The 17212-nt window shown below is 45.3% G+C and overlaps 1 protein-coding gene across 2 annotated transcripts in view; it reads right to left on the bottom strand.

The window, feature by feature from the left end:
• Positions 1 to 430: 430 nt before the first annotated feature.
• Positions 431 to 17212, bottom strand: part of NTN4 (netrin 4) — a 46747-nt gene continuing 29965 nt past the window's right edge. For both annotated transcript variants that reach the window (XM_056512632.1, XM_056512641.1), the window contains exons 4-10: positions 16848 to 16974; positions 15717 to 15905; positions 9335 to 9551; positions 8570 to 8682; positions 7361 to 7429; positions 5668 to 5838; positions 431 to 2155 (exon numbers count right to left, since the gene is read on the bottom strand). In XM_056512632.1, the coding sequence (XP_056368607.1) occupies positions 2019 to 2155; positions 5668 to 5838; positions 7361 to 7429; positions 8570 to 8682; positions 9335 to 9551; positions 15717 to 15905; positions 16848 to 16974 (1023 nt within the window). In that variant the 3' untranslated portion in view covers positions 431 to 2018. The remainder of the gene's footprint in view (positions 2156 to 5667; positions 5839 to 7360; positions 7430 to 8569; positions 8683 to 9334; positions 9552 to 15716; positions 15906 to 16847; positions 16975 to 17212) is intronic.

Raw genomic sequence — 17212 nt, 5'->3', positions numbered from 1 at the left:
GTTTTTGTAGATCTTTTGCTGCAGCGTTTGTTTCCCACAGCCTTTTGTTTCCCCTTAGTAGTTTCAAATGTAGGTAACAAACCTTATTTCTGCTATCCCTGACTTGCTTCTTACAAGTCTCTGCTCTGCAGCTCAGCCTTCAAGCCTGTATTGGCAAGGAGGCAAGGATCTGGCCAGCTCTGAAAATATTTAGGCACAATTCCCCTTCTTATGAGGTTATAAACCTCCCAAAACAAGAGGTGAAATGGAACTTTTGTGAGCCATCCATACTACTTTGCTTTCTACCACATGTTGCATTTTACCCCCCAACTAGAGAGGAAAATATCCTCCATGGCAGCTTCTCCTCACTCGGTGCAATCTTTGCTTGTGCTCTTCAGTACAGGCATGAAGACCCTGCTGCCATTGGCATAAACAGAAATAGGAGAAGATGTTGAAATCATATGTATTTATTACATACATGAGATACAAAAACAAATTACCAAAATAGTATCCTTTTTTTCTTTTTTGTGAATCCACGGGACCTTGAAAGAAAAATACATACATAAAGTGGATTGGTAGACTAGTGACTTTTCTGGTGTTGTATGTCTTCTTTCCCCTCACACTCATGAACAAAATACACTATGCAATGTGGTTTAAAGATGCTTTACAGAAAAGATATATTTTAGTGCTGAAAACTGCAGTAAACTGTGCTATATTTCATACTGGTGTTAATGAGGAAGTATAATGGCTGTATATATTGCAAACAATAACACAGAAGAAAACAAATAAAATGTTCAGTTTTAAATACTAACATAAAAATAAAATAAACTGCAGGCCCACCATGAATCACTGGGTTGTGATATGTGAATGCAAGTCCTATCCATTCTCTGCATCCACTCCTTTTCCTGCAGTCGGAGTTTTTCTCCTCCGGCAATTGCATTTTTATCTCAAAGTCTCTTCTCCTCACTCTGCAAAGTTTTGCTGGAGTCCTGCCCACGGGGTCCAAGTGCTGGTCTGAAGCTGGGACTTCAGTGCAAATACTTTTTCTTTCAGATTGCATCCTCAGATATTCTGAGTGGCCAGTGCCAGGCTGGCCATTCCCTTTATACTGTTAACGCTGTCCAGCTGGGGGGTCTTCAGGAGTGCTTCTGCTTCAGGGAGTTTTCTTTCATGTGCCACCTTCAAATTCCTCTTTCCCCAACACAATTAGACTTCCCGCACCGTGAAGTGGCAGGCAGTAAAGTGCTTTATACAATGAAATATTTACACTAGGGCTAGGTTCATTTTTAACACTTCAAGGACAAAAGCTCAGAGACGCTGCACCCTCTGCAGCTGGCTCTTCTTTGCAGCCATGCAGTGGGTGGAGAGCTGGGCTCTGCCCTGCATCACACCTGTGCCAAGGCAGAGGGATTCAATTTACTCCAGCAGGTCTCTCCTCAGCAGCATCAGCAGAGAATCTAGCCCCTGAAACCTTCAGCAGGGCAAACAGGTTAAAAGCCAGTGGCACCCCATTCTCTGACGGGTGCCATGTCCTAACCTGTAAGGGGGTGTTTCTAAAGGGTGGTTCTCATTGCCACTCTGGTGCCAGCACATACCCACTGCTGTGGCCATTGCCTTCCCCACAGCATCCTATGGGAGCCCCTGTGTGCACTCAGTATCCACACTAGTGGCACTGGCACTGTTTTGCCTTTTAGCAGTAGCTCTTCTAGGGTGGCAATTTAGTCTTGGGTGATCAGTGGCTTCATGGGAGTTGCTCCAACACTGCATTGGAAGGAGACAAGCATCCACCACCCTTCCTTTTGTTTCCCTCAACATAATGATGAGCAGGGCTCAGGGTGAGGCCCTGACAAGGAAGCTACAGGCAAGTGAAAGAACATTGGCCAGAAAGAGTTAAATTAGACAGCGCCTACAACTCTGAATGCCTCACTACATGTTTTGGCACTAGTTTCTTACATTCCAGTTTTCATGCTAGAGGTCTTCTCTCTGTGGAGGCTGCTGCATTTTGTGCATAAAGAAATGCCCTAGGCAGTTGCACACCTCTAGTTGCAGTCTCTTTTCAAAATCTCCAAGACCTTTCTTCCAAGAGCCGACTTCCACTGATGGACAAAACTTTTCATGTTGACAATGAGTCTGCCCGTACGGACGTCCTCGTGTCCTGCCACAAGGTACTCCAAGCCTGCAAACCAACAAAGCAGTCAGGGACTGCACAGTACCATGCTTGAGAGGCCTATTGAGCTGCAAAGTCAGCCTGGATACCCAGTCTAATATAAAAAAGCACTTACACAAAGAAATATTTATATATCTTGACTCTCATGTATGTCTGCATATCTATAGCTCTATCTGTATCTGTGGCAAAATGACCCCTGTGGCTACCTGTCAGTGAGATGCAGTACACAAAACGTGATTTTGTTAGCCTCTAAATATAAATGAAAGCTGAATTCTGGGGGTGGCACTGCAAGTTTTTACATATCTTCTGGGAACTGCTGTTACCTTCATTTGGCAGCCATCTGCCTCATGTCTCCCTGAAAAAAAATCTGGGCCTGGAAATCAGTTAATCAAATTCAAGGAATGGAACAGTGCAGGATGGTCCAGTACTTGCTATCTTGCTCAGAGTGGCCAGTGGTCCCTTGGAAGCAAAGGCATGCCAGACCCCAATGAGAGGCAGCACTAAATGTACTGGCACCAGTACCCTAGAAGAGCCTAAAGGAGTGGCTGTCACACTGAAAAAACCTGCTAATTTCTGCCTCTGCCAGATGTTTCAGAGACATGGCTGCAGGGTCTGACAAAACCTCAGCTGGTTGTCCAGAAACAGAAAGGGCTGGAGTGTGTCCCTGTGGTGCCCTGCTGCAGGTCTTTCCTCAGGCATCCAGGACTGCGCTTGACTTTCAGGACATGACTCAAGAGTGCTTGAAACCAGGTAACAACTGTTAAACAGAGGGATAGAGCAAAGCCTTTGGCTTGAATTAACTAAAGAAACACTGAGATAATAAGGAGAATAATCCCTTTCATGGCAGGAGGAGCTCTCTGCCAAGGTCAGCATCCCACTGCAGCACTTTTAGGGTACAGCCAGCATTAAACCCCTCCTGTACCTATGACTTTTTGCAGCAGTCTGGCCAGCACAACACACTGGTGCAAACCAGGCACAGGAGACGTGTCTTGCCTGGTGTTCTCAGTCATCCTGCTCCATCCTGGCTGCAGCTTGTATTGTCTTGAGTTTTCATTTCAGAATAAAGAAGTTAAAGGTCAAGTAATACAATTTGCTTTCTATTTTATCTGAGTTTTTGGGCACACACATCCTCTCTTCTGCCAAGTAAACATAGGATGTGTGTGTGGCAGCATCACCCTTCATAAGACATTAATTTTGGCCAAGCCAATCTTGCTGTTATAAACATCACTTTTCAAAGTTTCCTAGATTTATTTCCTTTGAGAGAGAAATGTGGTACACACATTCAGAGAGCAAGCAAATAGTGCCATGGTTGCTGACTGTCTAGGGCTTTCTAAATTTTCAACCTGATGCTACAGAACTGATGCTGCAGAACTGTAAAATTAAAATGAGTCAAATGACTGAGATGCCACAAGCCAGGACTTGGGGGTGTGCAGTTTGCCCTGGCTCTCTCCCTGTCTGTGACTGTTCTTGGCAGAGCCATGGAAAGGATGGGCTCTGGTTACCTTGCAAACAGGGAGACTTTTAAATCTTTCAGCTCAGTGTCCCCCTAGAAGCAGCATCTGCCTCTGTATGTGTGTGTAGAGCAGAAGGTGTGCAAGGGTGGTGAAAGGGTTCCCCTTGTAGAAACTTAAACACGTTTTTCATCTCAAAATAGCCCACAGAGATTTGAAAAATGCTTAGAGCTTTTTTTCCTTGTCAGAGCCTTTAAGAGCCTACTCTCCATTTGGTATCCCTTTACTTCTGTTAAATAGTAAAAAACACATCTGTCTTACTTTTGTGTTTATCTTTGATCTCCTCTATGTTTTTGAAGATGTGATTTCCATTATAGCTGTATGTCAGAAAATTGTTTTATGTCAGCTTGACTTTTCATCCAGCTGGTTTGGGTTTATTCACCTGTAGGCCATAAGCTCTTACTGTGATAGAGGGTTGAATCTGATAATACTGTATTGCAAACCACTCAGAAATTAATGTAGTATCTAAAGAAAATAATGAATTAGAAAAAAAATATCTGGGTTCCTTTTTACCCTCTTTGACATTATTGAATCTTAAAGATTCACTCAGAGGATGTTTTCAAATTTACCATTAGTGACTTTTTTCAGCATGAAGGCTGAGACTAATTTATACTTATGGGACCAGCAGCTGCATTCAAAACAATACCAAGCTTTGCAGCATAAATCATGAGAGCTGGCAAGGCAGTAACAGGGGAGTAACACCTGATGTGTCAGACACCTGGACTGTCACTAAAGACAGTTGCATCTCCACCTTCCTGCTGTTGTCTAAGAGACCTCCACTGAGTCTGTGATTAATGCTGTCTTTTCATCTCTTGGGGAAGATCAGTGAAGCTCCTCTGAAGTTAGTCGAGTGGCAAAGCTGGGTGTCAGGTGTGGGGCTGCCCTGCAGGCTCAGTTTTGGACAGCTTCCATTGCATTCCTTCAGGTTCATATTAAGGCAGCTGCATCTGAGCTTTTCTGCTTGAGTTTTCATTGCACATGGAAAAATACAGCAGCTATAGCTATTTGATTTGTGATTTATGGTGTTCCAGCAATATCCAAGTCTTACTTAAACAGTAGAGCCCTACCTAATGCTGCTGATTCATCTGACCTTTGCACCTGACATGACTTCCTAGCTACAGCTGTAGCCTTCAAACCCAGACAGTCACTCCTGTGGACATGAAAGAAGACTGCAAACACCTCATCAGTGAATAACCTTCCTGCACAGCCTCACAGACAGCCCTGTACCCCCAAGCTCCTAGTGCTGCACATGAAAGGGACGTCTCAGCACCTCCATCCATGTTTCCATTGCCAATTTCCCAGTGGTGTATACACCTCATGGAAAGAAAGCCCTTCATCTGAATTAGTTGGTAACTGCCCATTTATCTTGGAGCTGTAAAGAGAGGTGTGTCAGCTGGAGCTTAGTTTTGCTCTGTAGATGAAACCCCTGAACCTGCATGTCCTTATCCATACTGGAGACTGCATGCACTGTTTAGCCACCACTGGTTAAACTACATTCCAGTGAAAGAAGATGGGAAAAAACTGTGGGTTCTCCCCTCACTGCATAAGAATATTTCTTCCAAATCTTGTAGATGTAAATTTGTGTTCCCTTCAAAAAGAAATCTTCCTTTGAGTTTAGATTAGAACTTCAGTGCAGTGTCATGACTCAAATTAGATTTAAATGTGTTTTTATGGATTCAAATTAGTTTTAGCTCTGAAAGATATATCATGCAGTTGTGGTGTGATGTGCACCTCCCTCCCTCTGGGAACAGAGGCTGGCAAAACCAAAAGCTGTTACTGTGCTACATAAAGAGAACTGTCTGTTTCAAAGTCTATAGGACAAACCAAGGTTTTCTCTATGAAATTTCAATTTGATTGAGATTGCTGTTGGAATCCAAGTGATGTAACAACCAATTATTTTTAATCAGCACTAGGCTGCAGTCTCAGCTCTTTGGTATGAGGGGATAGAGGGGTGGGAATGAAATCTGTGTGTACGTGGTGGGGATGTAATGTTCAGGGAGTCAAACTTACCAGGATTGAGGATGGGACAAGTGCAGCCTCTGTTAGTCCAGGATTCAGGATACAGTGTCCTCTTCCCCCTGAGGATCTTCAGCTTTGTAGATTTCAAGACTTTCTTGATCTTCACACTGACTTCTGCATGGGAGCCTTTGTCATGAGCTGACAAGATCTTAGTCTTGATCACTGGGAACACAGGAATTCAAAACCAGGAATATACAAACTATCTACAGGGCTCTCTTTTTGCTGTTTTGGCCATGGCCCCTGTAACTGCCATGAGGGTATGAGGTCCCATTTCCTCCAGAGCTCAGCAAACCGTTTGTGTTCCTTAGCACTTTTGGAAATCAGTTGGATTTAGGGATGGACCTAAGGCTTTGCTGGCCTCAGCCTCATCCCACCCTGGTGCCAGTCCTGCTACTTTGCCAAATCCAAATTCAGCGGAGGAGAGTGAGACATTGGTGGGGACTGGGGCATGCCAGGGAGTATTTTGAGCTCACTCATACCCACAGGCACATTTTCACCATCTGGCATTCCACTGCTGAGCCCCTGTGTGGTGGAGGCTCAGGGCTCAGTTCCTCCACCCTACCTGTACTGGTGGGTATCCCCATATGGTGATACTTTATCCAGCACTCATGTTTGGATGCTCAGGGCAGCCTCTCACAGTGTGGCCTCCTGGAGCTCATGATGAGCCCCATAATTCATCTGTCTCTCTAGTTCGGCTGACACCTTCCCATATTGACTGATGAAAAGGTGGGGGGAAAACCAGAGTGCACTTTAGATAAGATTTATGAACTTGGAGGTTTTATGACCCTTTTTTTTTTTCAGTTTCTTATCTTTTGCAAGATTAAACACAGTTACTATCGTGGCTGGGAAGCAAAACAGAGCAGAATCAAATTTTTTCCTAATATCACTAAGCCGAGGCTACATTTCAACAACTGGCAGCCCCTTGAACTCCACTTTGTGGGCTGCTCTGCAGCCTGCAGAGGTATGGGCTATCTCTCTGTGCATTTTCAACTCCAGTGTGAAATGAAACAGGTGCAAGAGACCCCTGCAAGAGATTCCTTGTGAAGGAAGGGAGTGCTGCACAGAGCATTCCTTGCTCTGCCACAGTGTGAAGGAGGCAGTTCACGGGCACACACCAGGGAGGTTTGGGAAACAAAGTGTCTCTTCTCATTCATTTAAATCCAAGAGACACATAGACAATATACATCATCCCATTGCAACAGCTGAGCTTTGTTGACAGGGGAAAGTTCCCAGTAGCTGCTGGAATTGTTTTATCCATGGAGTGGTGATCACAGTCCCTCCTTACATCCAGTATAATTCAGATACAGTAATTTCTAGACTCTGATTAGGGCACCTCATCTACAGACAACGTTTCAGTGACCCATTTTTGGTAACAGTGGTTTGTAGTCTGTGTTGGACCTAGACAACCTCCCAGGGACACCTCCAGCTCTTGTCCTCCGTGATTTTTACATGGTGCAGTACAAGGGTGTTTTGATAGCAAGAGAGATGAGTAACAAAACAGGATACTTCACCCACCTTGACTTGGAATCATTATACCTATAAATTTTGGTTGAAGGTCTGCCTTTAGACTAAGTATCCTGTGGGTTTTCCAGGATGGAGCACACACAGGACCTCTCATGCTTTATATACACTTTTGCACGGCCTTGCAGCACCTCCCTTTAACACCCCCTCACCCACAACTCACCATAGGTGTACTTCATCCCGCAGAAGACCTTGGGATTCCCTAGAACTTGCTCTTTACACTCGCATTTACCTGGGGAAAAAGAAAGAAATAAATGGCTGTGAATTGTGCTTAAAAGACAGGAGCATTTGCAGGCAGAGCCCAGGAACTACCAGAGGTTTTTCAAGTGGTTCACAGGCCTCATGCAAAAAAAAAGAAATTTGCAACTGTTTTCAGATGGAGAGTGAACACAGACTCTTAGTCCAAGGGCAATTACTCCTTGTTTACAATTAGAAGAGAAGGAAAACAAAGGCCTTATTATTTTGCCTTGGGATGCAAATAACATGCGTATCTTTCCCTGTGGTATTTTCCACACCGTAATGTACCAGACAAAATTTTAAAAGGAAATGTTGCAGAGGTTAAGGCAGATTAATGACTTCCGTGATCTCAGAACAAAGAACAACATGATAGACTTATTTATGTTTAAAATGAAGTCGCCTAGACAAATGATGGAGCTTTCCCCTCAATTAACTCAATTATTGTATCTTCGAGATGTTATCGAGCTGCTCTCTGAAACTGGAGGAAATGACGCTTGCCTGCTTGCATGCAGCAGCTGCAAGGGAGGACAGCTTGGTGCTGCTCCCCTGGGCCAGCCTGCCTTGCACCAGCCTGCATGTAGCACCCACCTCCCCCAGGCTGAGACACAGGAGGGAAATAACTGCTCCAGCTGCATGCTAGACCATCCCAAATTGCATCATAAGCTGCAAGTGATGCCAAAATTGTTGTGGGCATCGGGGAAATAATTTCTAAGTTAGAAATCCCCTAACTGCCAGCTGGTGAAATGGCAAACCCCACCCTTTAAGTAAAGTTGCGGGTATGTTGAGTTTTAAGGAATATAAGGATACCTTTAAAACATGATGGTCAAGTAAAACATGAGAGCATTCAGCCTTGAAATTCAGAGCTGGGACTGCAAATTCTTGCCTTGGAACAGCTAAATGCTGTTGGCATGGAGCATCTGCCTAATGGGTGTGCACATGCTTGCATTGATGGGATGAGCCATAAGGCTCCTCTGGCTCTTGGAGGGGAAGACGTCCATTCCCCCGTCCATTCCCAATGTCCATTCCTCTCTGCAACTCCCAGGGTGCTAACTACAGGTCAGTGCAGAAGACTAGGTCTGCAGTGGCTGCTGGTGGGAGGGATTGGGATGGAACATGTGCAAAGCTGCAGTCCTACCAGAGTGCCGGAGCGCCGAGAAGCCCTGCTCATCCTCCCAGCCCCAGGTGGGCTCACTCTCGTTGAGCACTGCCTGGAAAGGAGGGGCTTCATTGTGCCAGGTCACATCTGAGCTGTTGGGGACAAAAGGAGATGATCAGCCTTCTTCTGGGAGCCAGTGGAAAGCAGGGCCACCACCAGCCCATCCTCCACACACAGTGTCACCGCGTGTCTTGATGATGGTAAGTGCAAGAGGCAGCTTTGGAAGGTGAACTAGTTGAGTGCTGTCAGAGAGAATCATGGATCCATTCTGGGTTTAAAATATGTCATAGGGATTTATATACTACAAATATCTTCAGTCTGGTAAAAAAAAGCAACGTCAGATTTGGAGAGTGGGGTATTATTAAAATGCGTTGTTTTCTAGAAGTCAGAGCTTGACTCCAAGCCACAGACAACCTACGCTGAGTTACAACTGCAAAATTAAGCCCTCAGTCTCCTCTCACTCAGACGTCCCTGAGGCCCACATTTTGCTTGTGGAGAGGAAACAACAGTGAAGGTTTGGAAAACACCCAATCCATTAACACCAGCACTGAGAGCAAAAATTCCAGCATCGCTGGTGTCCTGCCATGGTGTGCCAGGAGCCCAAGGGAACCACAGCCTCAGCTCCCAATCTATCCCCACTTCCTGGCCATTCCAGACCCCAAGTACTTTACACAGTGGATACTTTCAGCCTGCTGGCCATGTGTAAACAGAGATTTGGTGAGGTGTGGCGAGGGGCCCACTGACCTGCTGCTGAGGCAGTCTCCGGTGAGCGGGTCGCAGCTGCGGGCGCAGTGGCAGGGCCGGCAGCCGTAGGCCCCGAAGCCCCAGTAGCCGGGCAGGCAGTGGTCACAGCGGGGCCCTGCCACGCCGGGCTTGCAGGGACAGTCACCCGTGCTGGGGTCACAGAAGGGGCGGGGCCCCAGCGGGAGCACGGCCGATCCCACGGGGTGGCAGGAGCAGGCTGCAGGGCAGGGACACCGAGAGACAGGGTCAGAGCATCTGTGAGTGCACAGCCACAAAATGCCTGCAAAACCACCTCTCTGCCTAGGGACACTTCTGCGCTTTCTGGGCTTTTTTATCCCTCACCCATACAAATCTGAGCAGAGTCTCCCTTTGGAATCTGTAGAATTTTAACTTTTGTGGGCTAGTTTGTAATTAGCCATCCCACCCTGGTGTCATGTTATGTTTTGCCAAACAGGCCTTTATAACTTTCCTTGCAGCATCTGGATTCTAATCTGGCCAAGTACCCAGGGATGTGCTTGCCTCACTGTGGTGTTTAAGCAGCTGTGGGTGCTTCACTGCAAAAATGAACCAGAGATAATTGCTTTTTAAAGTAATAACAACTGTCCTGCATCCAGGAGGTTAAAAAACCCCTCAAAACAGCCATTTTAATTCAAGTGAAGGCTGAGCAAAAAGTATCCCTCTGTCTCTTTCTGATTTTTAAAACCATCAATTAATAACATTAAGAAAAAAAGAATGAGGAAACTGACAGCTCAGAGATAGGCTTTTGCATATTCTCCGGGACGTGGGTTTGCAGACAGCACTTCAGAAATGCCAGCTGCTCTCTTTTCTCCCTCACAGCCCTTTGCATCAGAACAATGCACTTGAAGTGTGCTGGGTTCTCAGAAAGGATGCCTTAAAATAGGTGGTGTGAAGTTCTCCTTACCTACTCCTTATGGTTTTTTAAACATAATTTATGTCTATATATGTAACATATTTATCTTACAAAACTACTTTCCCCCAAAGATGTTAATGTTTTCAAAGAACAGAAATACAGTTATCAAAAGCATGAGCCAAATCTCTGATCATGTGGCCAGGTCAGCAGGTGATGCCATGGCCAGCAGGACCAGTAACTGGGTGACTTGTGCTCGTCTCACCTCAGGGTTTGGTTCTCTGACCAGGACATGGTACAGTCAGCCTTACACATTATGGCAAAAAATTCCCTGCTGAAAGACCTTTGCCCAAAGCTTCATTTACATAAAAACTGAGTTACCTGAGAAAATTATACCTGTAGGGGATATTTTCACTAAATTCTAATGCCAATCTTTCTATTTTGCAACTGTGAACTCAACAGAGCCGGAAAGCCACTACAGGCAACATATTTCTTTCTCTTAAAACACATATTGCTGCACATATACATTTAATTTTGCTCTGACAACATTTTTGTGGTTTTAGGAATCTGACATACCTGGAGTATAGTTTCAAAATATTAAAGGATAGATTAATATTGGCAGTTAACTTGGAGGCGACTATGATTCCAACATCTTTGCCAAAGTAATCCCCAAATTTTCCCCACCCTTGCCACTTGCAAACAAATATAATTATATAAAATTAAAAGATTAGAAAGCCTCTCCACAAACTGCGTAAGTAGCTGCAGGCAGTGAACTCTGGTACCTTTAATAGCATAGTTTTCAACAGCACACACTGAGACTTGCATACCTTTCTCCTGAAGTCTGTGAAGTGTTTTACACCTGATACATATAGCCAAATGCTCTCTTTTCCTACTAGATGAGGAGGGTATTTCTGGCATTCCTCAGGCCCTTCAGGGGAAATATCAGGCACTTAAGGCTCTTCTATTCTCCTTCAGTTAATGAGATAAACCGACTGCTCAGCCAGAGATTTGGCCCTGTTTTGGTCAGGTTTCAGCTGAATTTTACATACAACCCCATTGAGGTTGGAGCTTTTAAGTTTTAGACATTTCTTTTACAATTATTTTACTTTTTTTTTTTTTCTAATATAAAATTTAACATCAGTGGCAACACTACAGTGAAGCAAGAATATTAAATATAAAAAAGCTGTTATGAAAAAGAGCAGCAATCTCATAGGCAATTAAAAAGACTAAAAATGAGAATGAGTTTGCTATACTTTTTAATAAAAGCCACAAGAGATGTGTTCTAAAGGCTGGTAATTTCTGAGAGGTCTGCATATCCACTTCCATGGATCCCATCATTCCTGGCTGCTCCTCAATGAGACACCAAGGTGTCAATCTGCTTTCCAATGGTGGCTAGGAAATTGAAGGTTTTTGCTCTTGGATCTTGGGTGAAGGCCCAAGACAACACTGAAAGGCATTAATCTGAATGGTTTGGGTGACAAATTTTCAACACAGTAAATGTTTGTGATGGGCTGCAGTGGGAACTTGCTGAGCAATGCAAACATAAAGTGAAGCCCATTGCTATTCACCAAGAACAGAAATAAGGCTTTTGAGCTCAAACGTGAGCATCTTATACCAAACCTGAAAGAAATGCATGGAAAAAGGATGGAGTGCTTCCATACTATGGCAAGGGCAGGAAGGAAAGGATTGCAGGACTGATTATACAATGTTTGAAAGCTGGAGCTATAGGGCCCTCATGGGCAGCTGTGCTGTGCTGGTTTAAGACCACATTTTCCTCCTTCCACACAATCTGCACCTCGCTGTAGCACAGGTAGTAGGAGACCCACATCCAGGGAGGTGAGAGGAGCAGCTGAGCAGCAGAAAAAGTAGCTACAGACAGTGTTGGATGGGATTTCATTGTGGATACACAGGTGCAGAGTGTAAGACTCTCAGTGTGAGGCTTCTGCACAGTGCCTGTCTCATGCATTGTAGCCACTTCCCCAGAGAGGCTGGAAGTCTCCACAGCCAAGGGATCTCCTGTGAGAGAAGGAATGGCTGGGCCCCAAGATCAAGAGAAATCTCTGACAAGCTTGATCCTTTTGCTTTCCTTTTGATTTGTAAGCTGTTTTGCTAAAAATGCCAATTTAGCAGCCATACTACATAGCAGTATTCTGCATGTGACTTTTCATGCACATATGAACTAACAGCTGCTGGTCCTGGCATTGCATGTGCTGACTAGGATGGAAAATCAGTGAGTGGGGTGCCAGGAGAATTGGATTTCCCTGCTCTGGATTGGTGATACTACTGTGGTTTCCTTCGCTGTCAGCTAACGTTTGGAAATGGCAAATATTTTCTCTCAAAACCCTACAGCTGAAAAGAAAAATAAACTTGGCAATTATAGAACTCAATTTTATTGTCTGCAATCATACTGTAGCTGAGGCTTAAAAGCTCATGAGGATGGAAAGAAAAGGACTCATAGGTATGATGGGGGGAAAGAGTCATCAGATTGGTGTTTTAAACATCAGAATGTTTCATTTTATCAGGTACATTCCTACTCCTGAGCAAACATTATATACACTCTTTGCCTACAAGAATCTTTAAAGTATCCTTAAAGATTATGGCTTAACAACTCCTTTGTTTACTTTGACCCAGGTATTTTTAAATTTTCAGTGGTTGAATAATAATGGTGTCTTGAGCCAGAAACAAACAGGCAATGCCATGGCCTTCCCAAGAAAGAATAATAGGGCTCCACACACGTCCCTTGTTATTGCAGACCGTGGCATGGTCCTTGGAAATGTTCCAGGCATAGGCTGTAATTGATCTTATATAATTTAATTTAACAGTCATTAGTCATTTTCTACGGCCCTGCAGCTGCCACCTCCCCCATGAGATGCTGGGTCCCTGGGTGCAGGAGCATTCCTGGCAGCAGGAGACCAGGAGTGAAGAGGTGAAGGGGGCTTAGGGAGGAGTGCATTTGTGAGGGTTTGAAAAGCCCAGACAGAAATCATCTGGGAGTTTGTAGTAACAGGGTCTCTGAAAAGAAAGCATTCAGATAATCCCTATATTTGTGGAATTCAGTTTCTGCTAGGAAAAGCTGTCTTTCTCAGATTCTTGAGGGAGTATCATGCTCTGCAATTAATAAATGCAGAAAAAAAAGAAAGGGTGATGAAGTAGATGTACTTAACGCAGAAGGTAAATAAACGTAAACTTTTTCTCATTACACTCAAGAGTATCTTACAGTTCTTGTTAAATATATGTTATCTTTGGCTTTTCAATACCAGAGTTCATGGATTTCTAGTGGTTCATAAAGCTGGATTGTTGCATTAAAGAGTAATGGAGGCACACTTCTTTCTTTTAAAAATGTGTAAAGTGGAATGCCATGGGCCAGTAATTCAGAGATGAATGCAGAAAGCCAAGAGAACCAAGCGCTGGCATATGTCAACAAAAATACCCATTAATCATCTAATATCCACAGCTTCCTGGAGCTCATAAAGGCAGGGAGAAAGTTTTTAATCAGGCAGCCTGGAATTTGGCTAACACACAGTTAATGATGTGATGTACTGCCTGACTTCATTAGCAATGGCCTAACTTGCACACAGGAACGTGCACAGGGCTGGCAGCCTTCCCCTGGAGCTGGGGCTGCTTTGCAGCTGTGTGTCCTGAGACCTCCTGCTCCCATCCAGCTTTGCAAGGAAGGAGGCTCTGTGCTGGCCAGCCCAGGAGGTGCCATTTGGCTTCCTCTTGGACCCTGCAAACAGCCACAGATTATGGACTGGGCATTCTGGCACAAGCACAAGCCTACAATGAGCCCTTTATGAAACCCCACCCCCTCAGTGGACTGAATGAGGTGACAAAGGAGATAGAGGCCACTTTTACTGCTTCCAAGGTGAAGGCTGGTGTTTCTAGGTGTCCAGAAAACCACACTCAATTCAGTGCCAAAGCTTCACTTGTCTTCAATGGCCTCAGAAAAGTACATAGTCTTCCCTGACGGGAGCTGGCATGTAAATAACAGGAATTGCAACCCTAGCAGAGGTACCAAAACCACAGTACAATGATCTTTCAGAGCTTGAGGGTCCCATGCAGCACTTATTTCAGTCTTCCATCCTGCATTATCTACCAGCAGTCAATTAATACTATTCATTCTTTTTTTAATCAACAAGGATGAAACCATGTGTTAGAAAAAACCATATATCCTCTGCTCTGTGTCTAAATGCAAGACTTAAACATGCTTTTTTTCCCTAATGAGACTTCAAAACAAAAGTTCATTGCCAAAGTCCTGGCAGAAATTAAGGAGGGAAAAGATCTGATGTTACAGATGAGACTTAGAACTTTGATGTATACAAGTAGGTAATGAAACTTTTTAAAGCCATTAAATTCACTGCTTAAAAAGTAAATTATTGTGTACATACTACAGAACTGAAGTAATTAATTACACAAGCAATGAACTGTGGTCAATTCCATTTCCATAAAGAGAACTAGGGCTGTAAAACAGGCAGTTCAGCTGTTGCTGCCCCTCCTTGCAATGAGTGAAAGGTGGAGAGGAGGAGGAGCTCTGCAACAGACTGGTGGGGCTGCTGGGAATCTCCTTGAGGATAACATGCAGCAAGGGGGCAGGACAAAAGCAGCTGTTCCCCACCAGATGTCAATGAACAAACTGAAAACTCACACACCCTCCTGGGGTGCAGCTTCCCACTGCAAGGGGGTTTTCTCTTGCTGTACAGGCAGGTACTTCTCCTTGAGAGGAGAGAGATGTCTCAGTGTCTCCTCAAAAGACACAGACAGGGTGTCAGCTGGATTTCTTTCTGTCACTTGTGAAGGTACCCCTCATAGTAAGTGAGTCAGTGAGGAGAAATGTGGTGAAGCCAGTGGGTGGCTCAGGCTCAGAGAAGAGGGCATGCCTGCACCCCATATTTAGCTGACCAGTATAAATGTCTCAGCATAATTTGGGGATCTGGAGTTCCCCATGGTGAGTCACCATCCTCACAGTGGTCTCTGGGGAGTGTGGCTTTTGGATTGCTTCTTTGCTTGGGAAAGACTTAATTTCACATATGCCTGAATCATGGCTTTTAGTGTTGCCTCCTCAGTGTCCCACCTTCTGGAATATCACTTAACTTGTGTCCCTGTCTGTCCTTCCATACCCACCTGCTGCTGCTGCTGCTAACACACTGGTGGGTGATGCTATTTATCAGCTGCGCGCCTGCTGGCTGAGGAACCTGATTCTGAGGTTGCAACAATCACCAAAAAAGGAGAACATGAAAAACAAGATACAGCTTTTCCTCTCCAAAAATAGCAATAGGAGAAAGTAAATTAATCATCTCTCTTCCCCTGCCCTCAGGCTACAGGGATCCTTGGGACAGATTTGTCAATAGCATCTGCAGACTTTCACCCTGCAAATATCACCACTGCTTTTTGTGAGTAGCATCACGAAGAGGATTCCCTGTCCTCCACTGAAGCAAGAAGATTGCTCCAAGGAGGGGCAGGAAGGTCTCACCTTTGGTTTGGCCCTTTCCCCCTTGCCCCAGGTCCCTGACTCACGTTTGCAGGCGTCTGGGGCAGAGAAGGGCCGCCGCAGGTCGCGGTAGAAGCCCAGCTTGCAGCGCTGGCAGTGCTGCCCCTCCGTGTTGTGCTGGCAGTTGTCACAGACGCCGCCACTGCGGTTGCCCGACGCCAGCCACGCATCCATGTCAAAGTGACACGTGTCCGCGTGCCCGTTGCACTTGCACGCTGAGGCCAGGCCAAAGGGAACAGAGAGACTCATTAAGGCGGGAGAGATACTGATTTAGAGAAAAGAGACACAAAAGCCAAACCACGTTTTGGAATGGGGACTTGACCTATGAACCTGTTATTCATCTGAATGCATGGACTATCACTACATTTTCATCTACACTTCCCAACCTTTGGAGATAACATTTAAGGAAAAGTATTTTCTTTAACTCTTTTGTTTCCAATACAGGTTTTCCAGTACAAGGACAGCCACAAGTGGTCAGGCCAGAACAGAGAGACTCATGTTCACTGGTCCTGCTAAGGAAGGTAATCCTTCCCTCCCAGCTTTAGAAATCAGCACTGCCCTATACAACATCTGCCATGAGGGTGCTGTCAGGATGTTCCCTGCAGCTGATGGAGGAAAAAGGCAGGTGGAGGAAAGGTGTGTGAGAGAGGACAAGCATCCTCCTTACCCTGTGCTGGCAGTAGAGGAAGTCTGCATGCCCACACAACCAAAGTCAGGGGTCAAATGAGATCTATTCCAATGCTCATCACATGCTGCTGGTGTAAGCAGGAATTCACTGTCATTCCCTCAGGGATCATCCATGCTGCAGTGAGCATGACCACAGCCCACAAAGGCAAGTTGATGGAGTTTAGGTATGGATAGCATGGTAGCCAGGGCAGGATGGAACTCAGCAGGGCTGCAAACCTGCCTGGGGTGTGTGGCTAGTCCTCAGTGCCCTTTTGGCTAGACTTCTGCTCCTACTGAAGCAGATGGCCCCATGACCTCTGATGCCGGGCAGGGCCGTGGAGTGGCTCTTCACTCACTGAGATGCTGGGAAAGCATCTCCCTGCCACCCCAGCATGTGCTGCCTCTGGGACACACGGGAGAAAGGCACACATGGAGGAAGCATTTCACTCTGGCAGAGGATCTGGAGACACTGTTCTTGACTGGCTACTTACACTGGCACTCCTTGGGGGCTCCGGTTTTGCCATCGGCAGCCTGCCAAGGCTGATCGTTGTAGAGCGGGGCGCAGTGCTGGCAGTGGGGCCCTGCAGTGTTGTGCTTGCACATGCATTTCCCATGGACCTAGCAGGGGAAAGAGAGCAAGGGTCACTCACAGCAAAGGCCAGAGGCTCAAGGGCACAAGCAGTGCCCACACACAGGAAATAGCATGCCAGCTATTGCATTGACTAGAAGGAGGGATATAGCATGATGGCCAGTTCAGCCAAGGGCAAATATTCTGTAGTTACACTTTCTATTAGGTTAGGATGTGTATGTCATGGTATTATATAATTGTACCCTTTTTTTTTTTTTTTAATATATC

This window comes from Oenanthe melanoleuca, chromosome 1A, assembly GCF_029582105.1.
Source record: "Oenanthe melanoleuca isolate GR-GAL-2019-014 chromosome 1A, OMel1.0, whole genome shotgun sequence".
In the NCBI taxonomy this organism is placed as follows: Eukaryota; Metazoa; Chordata; class Aves; order Passeriformes; family Muscicapidae; genus Oenanthe; species Oenanthe melanoleuca.
Note: the sequence above shows the minus strand (reverse complement) of the source record. Positions and strands in the feature narration are given on the sequence as shown.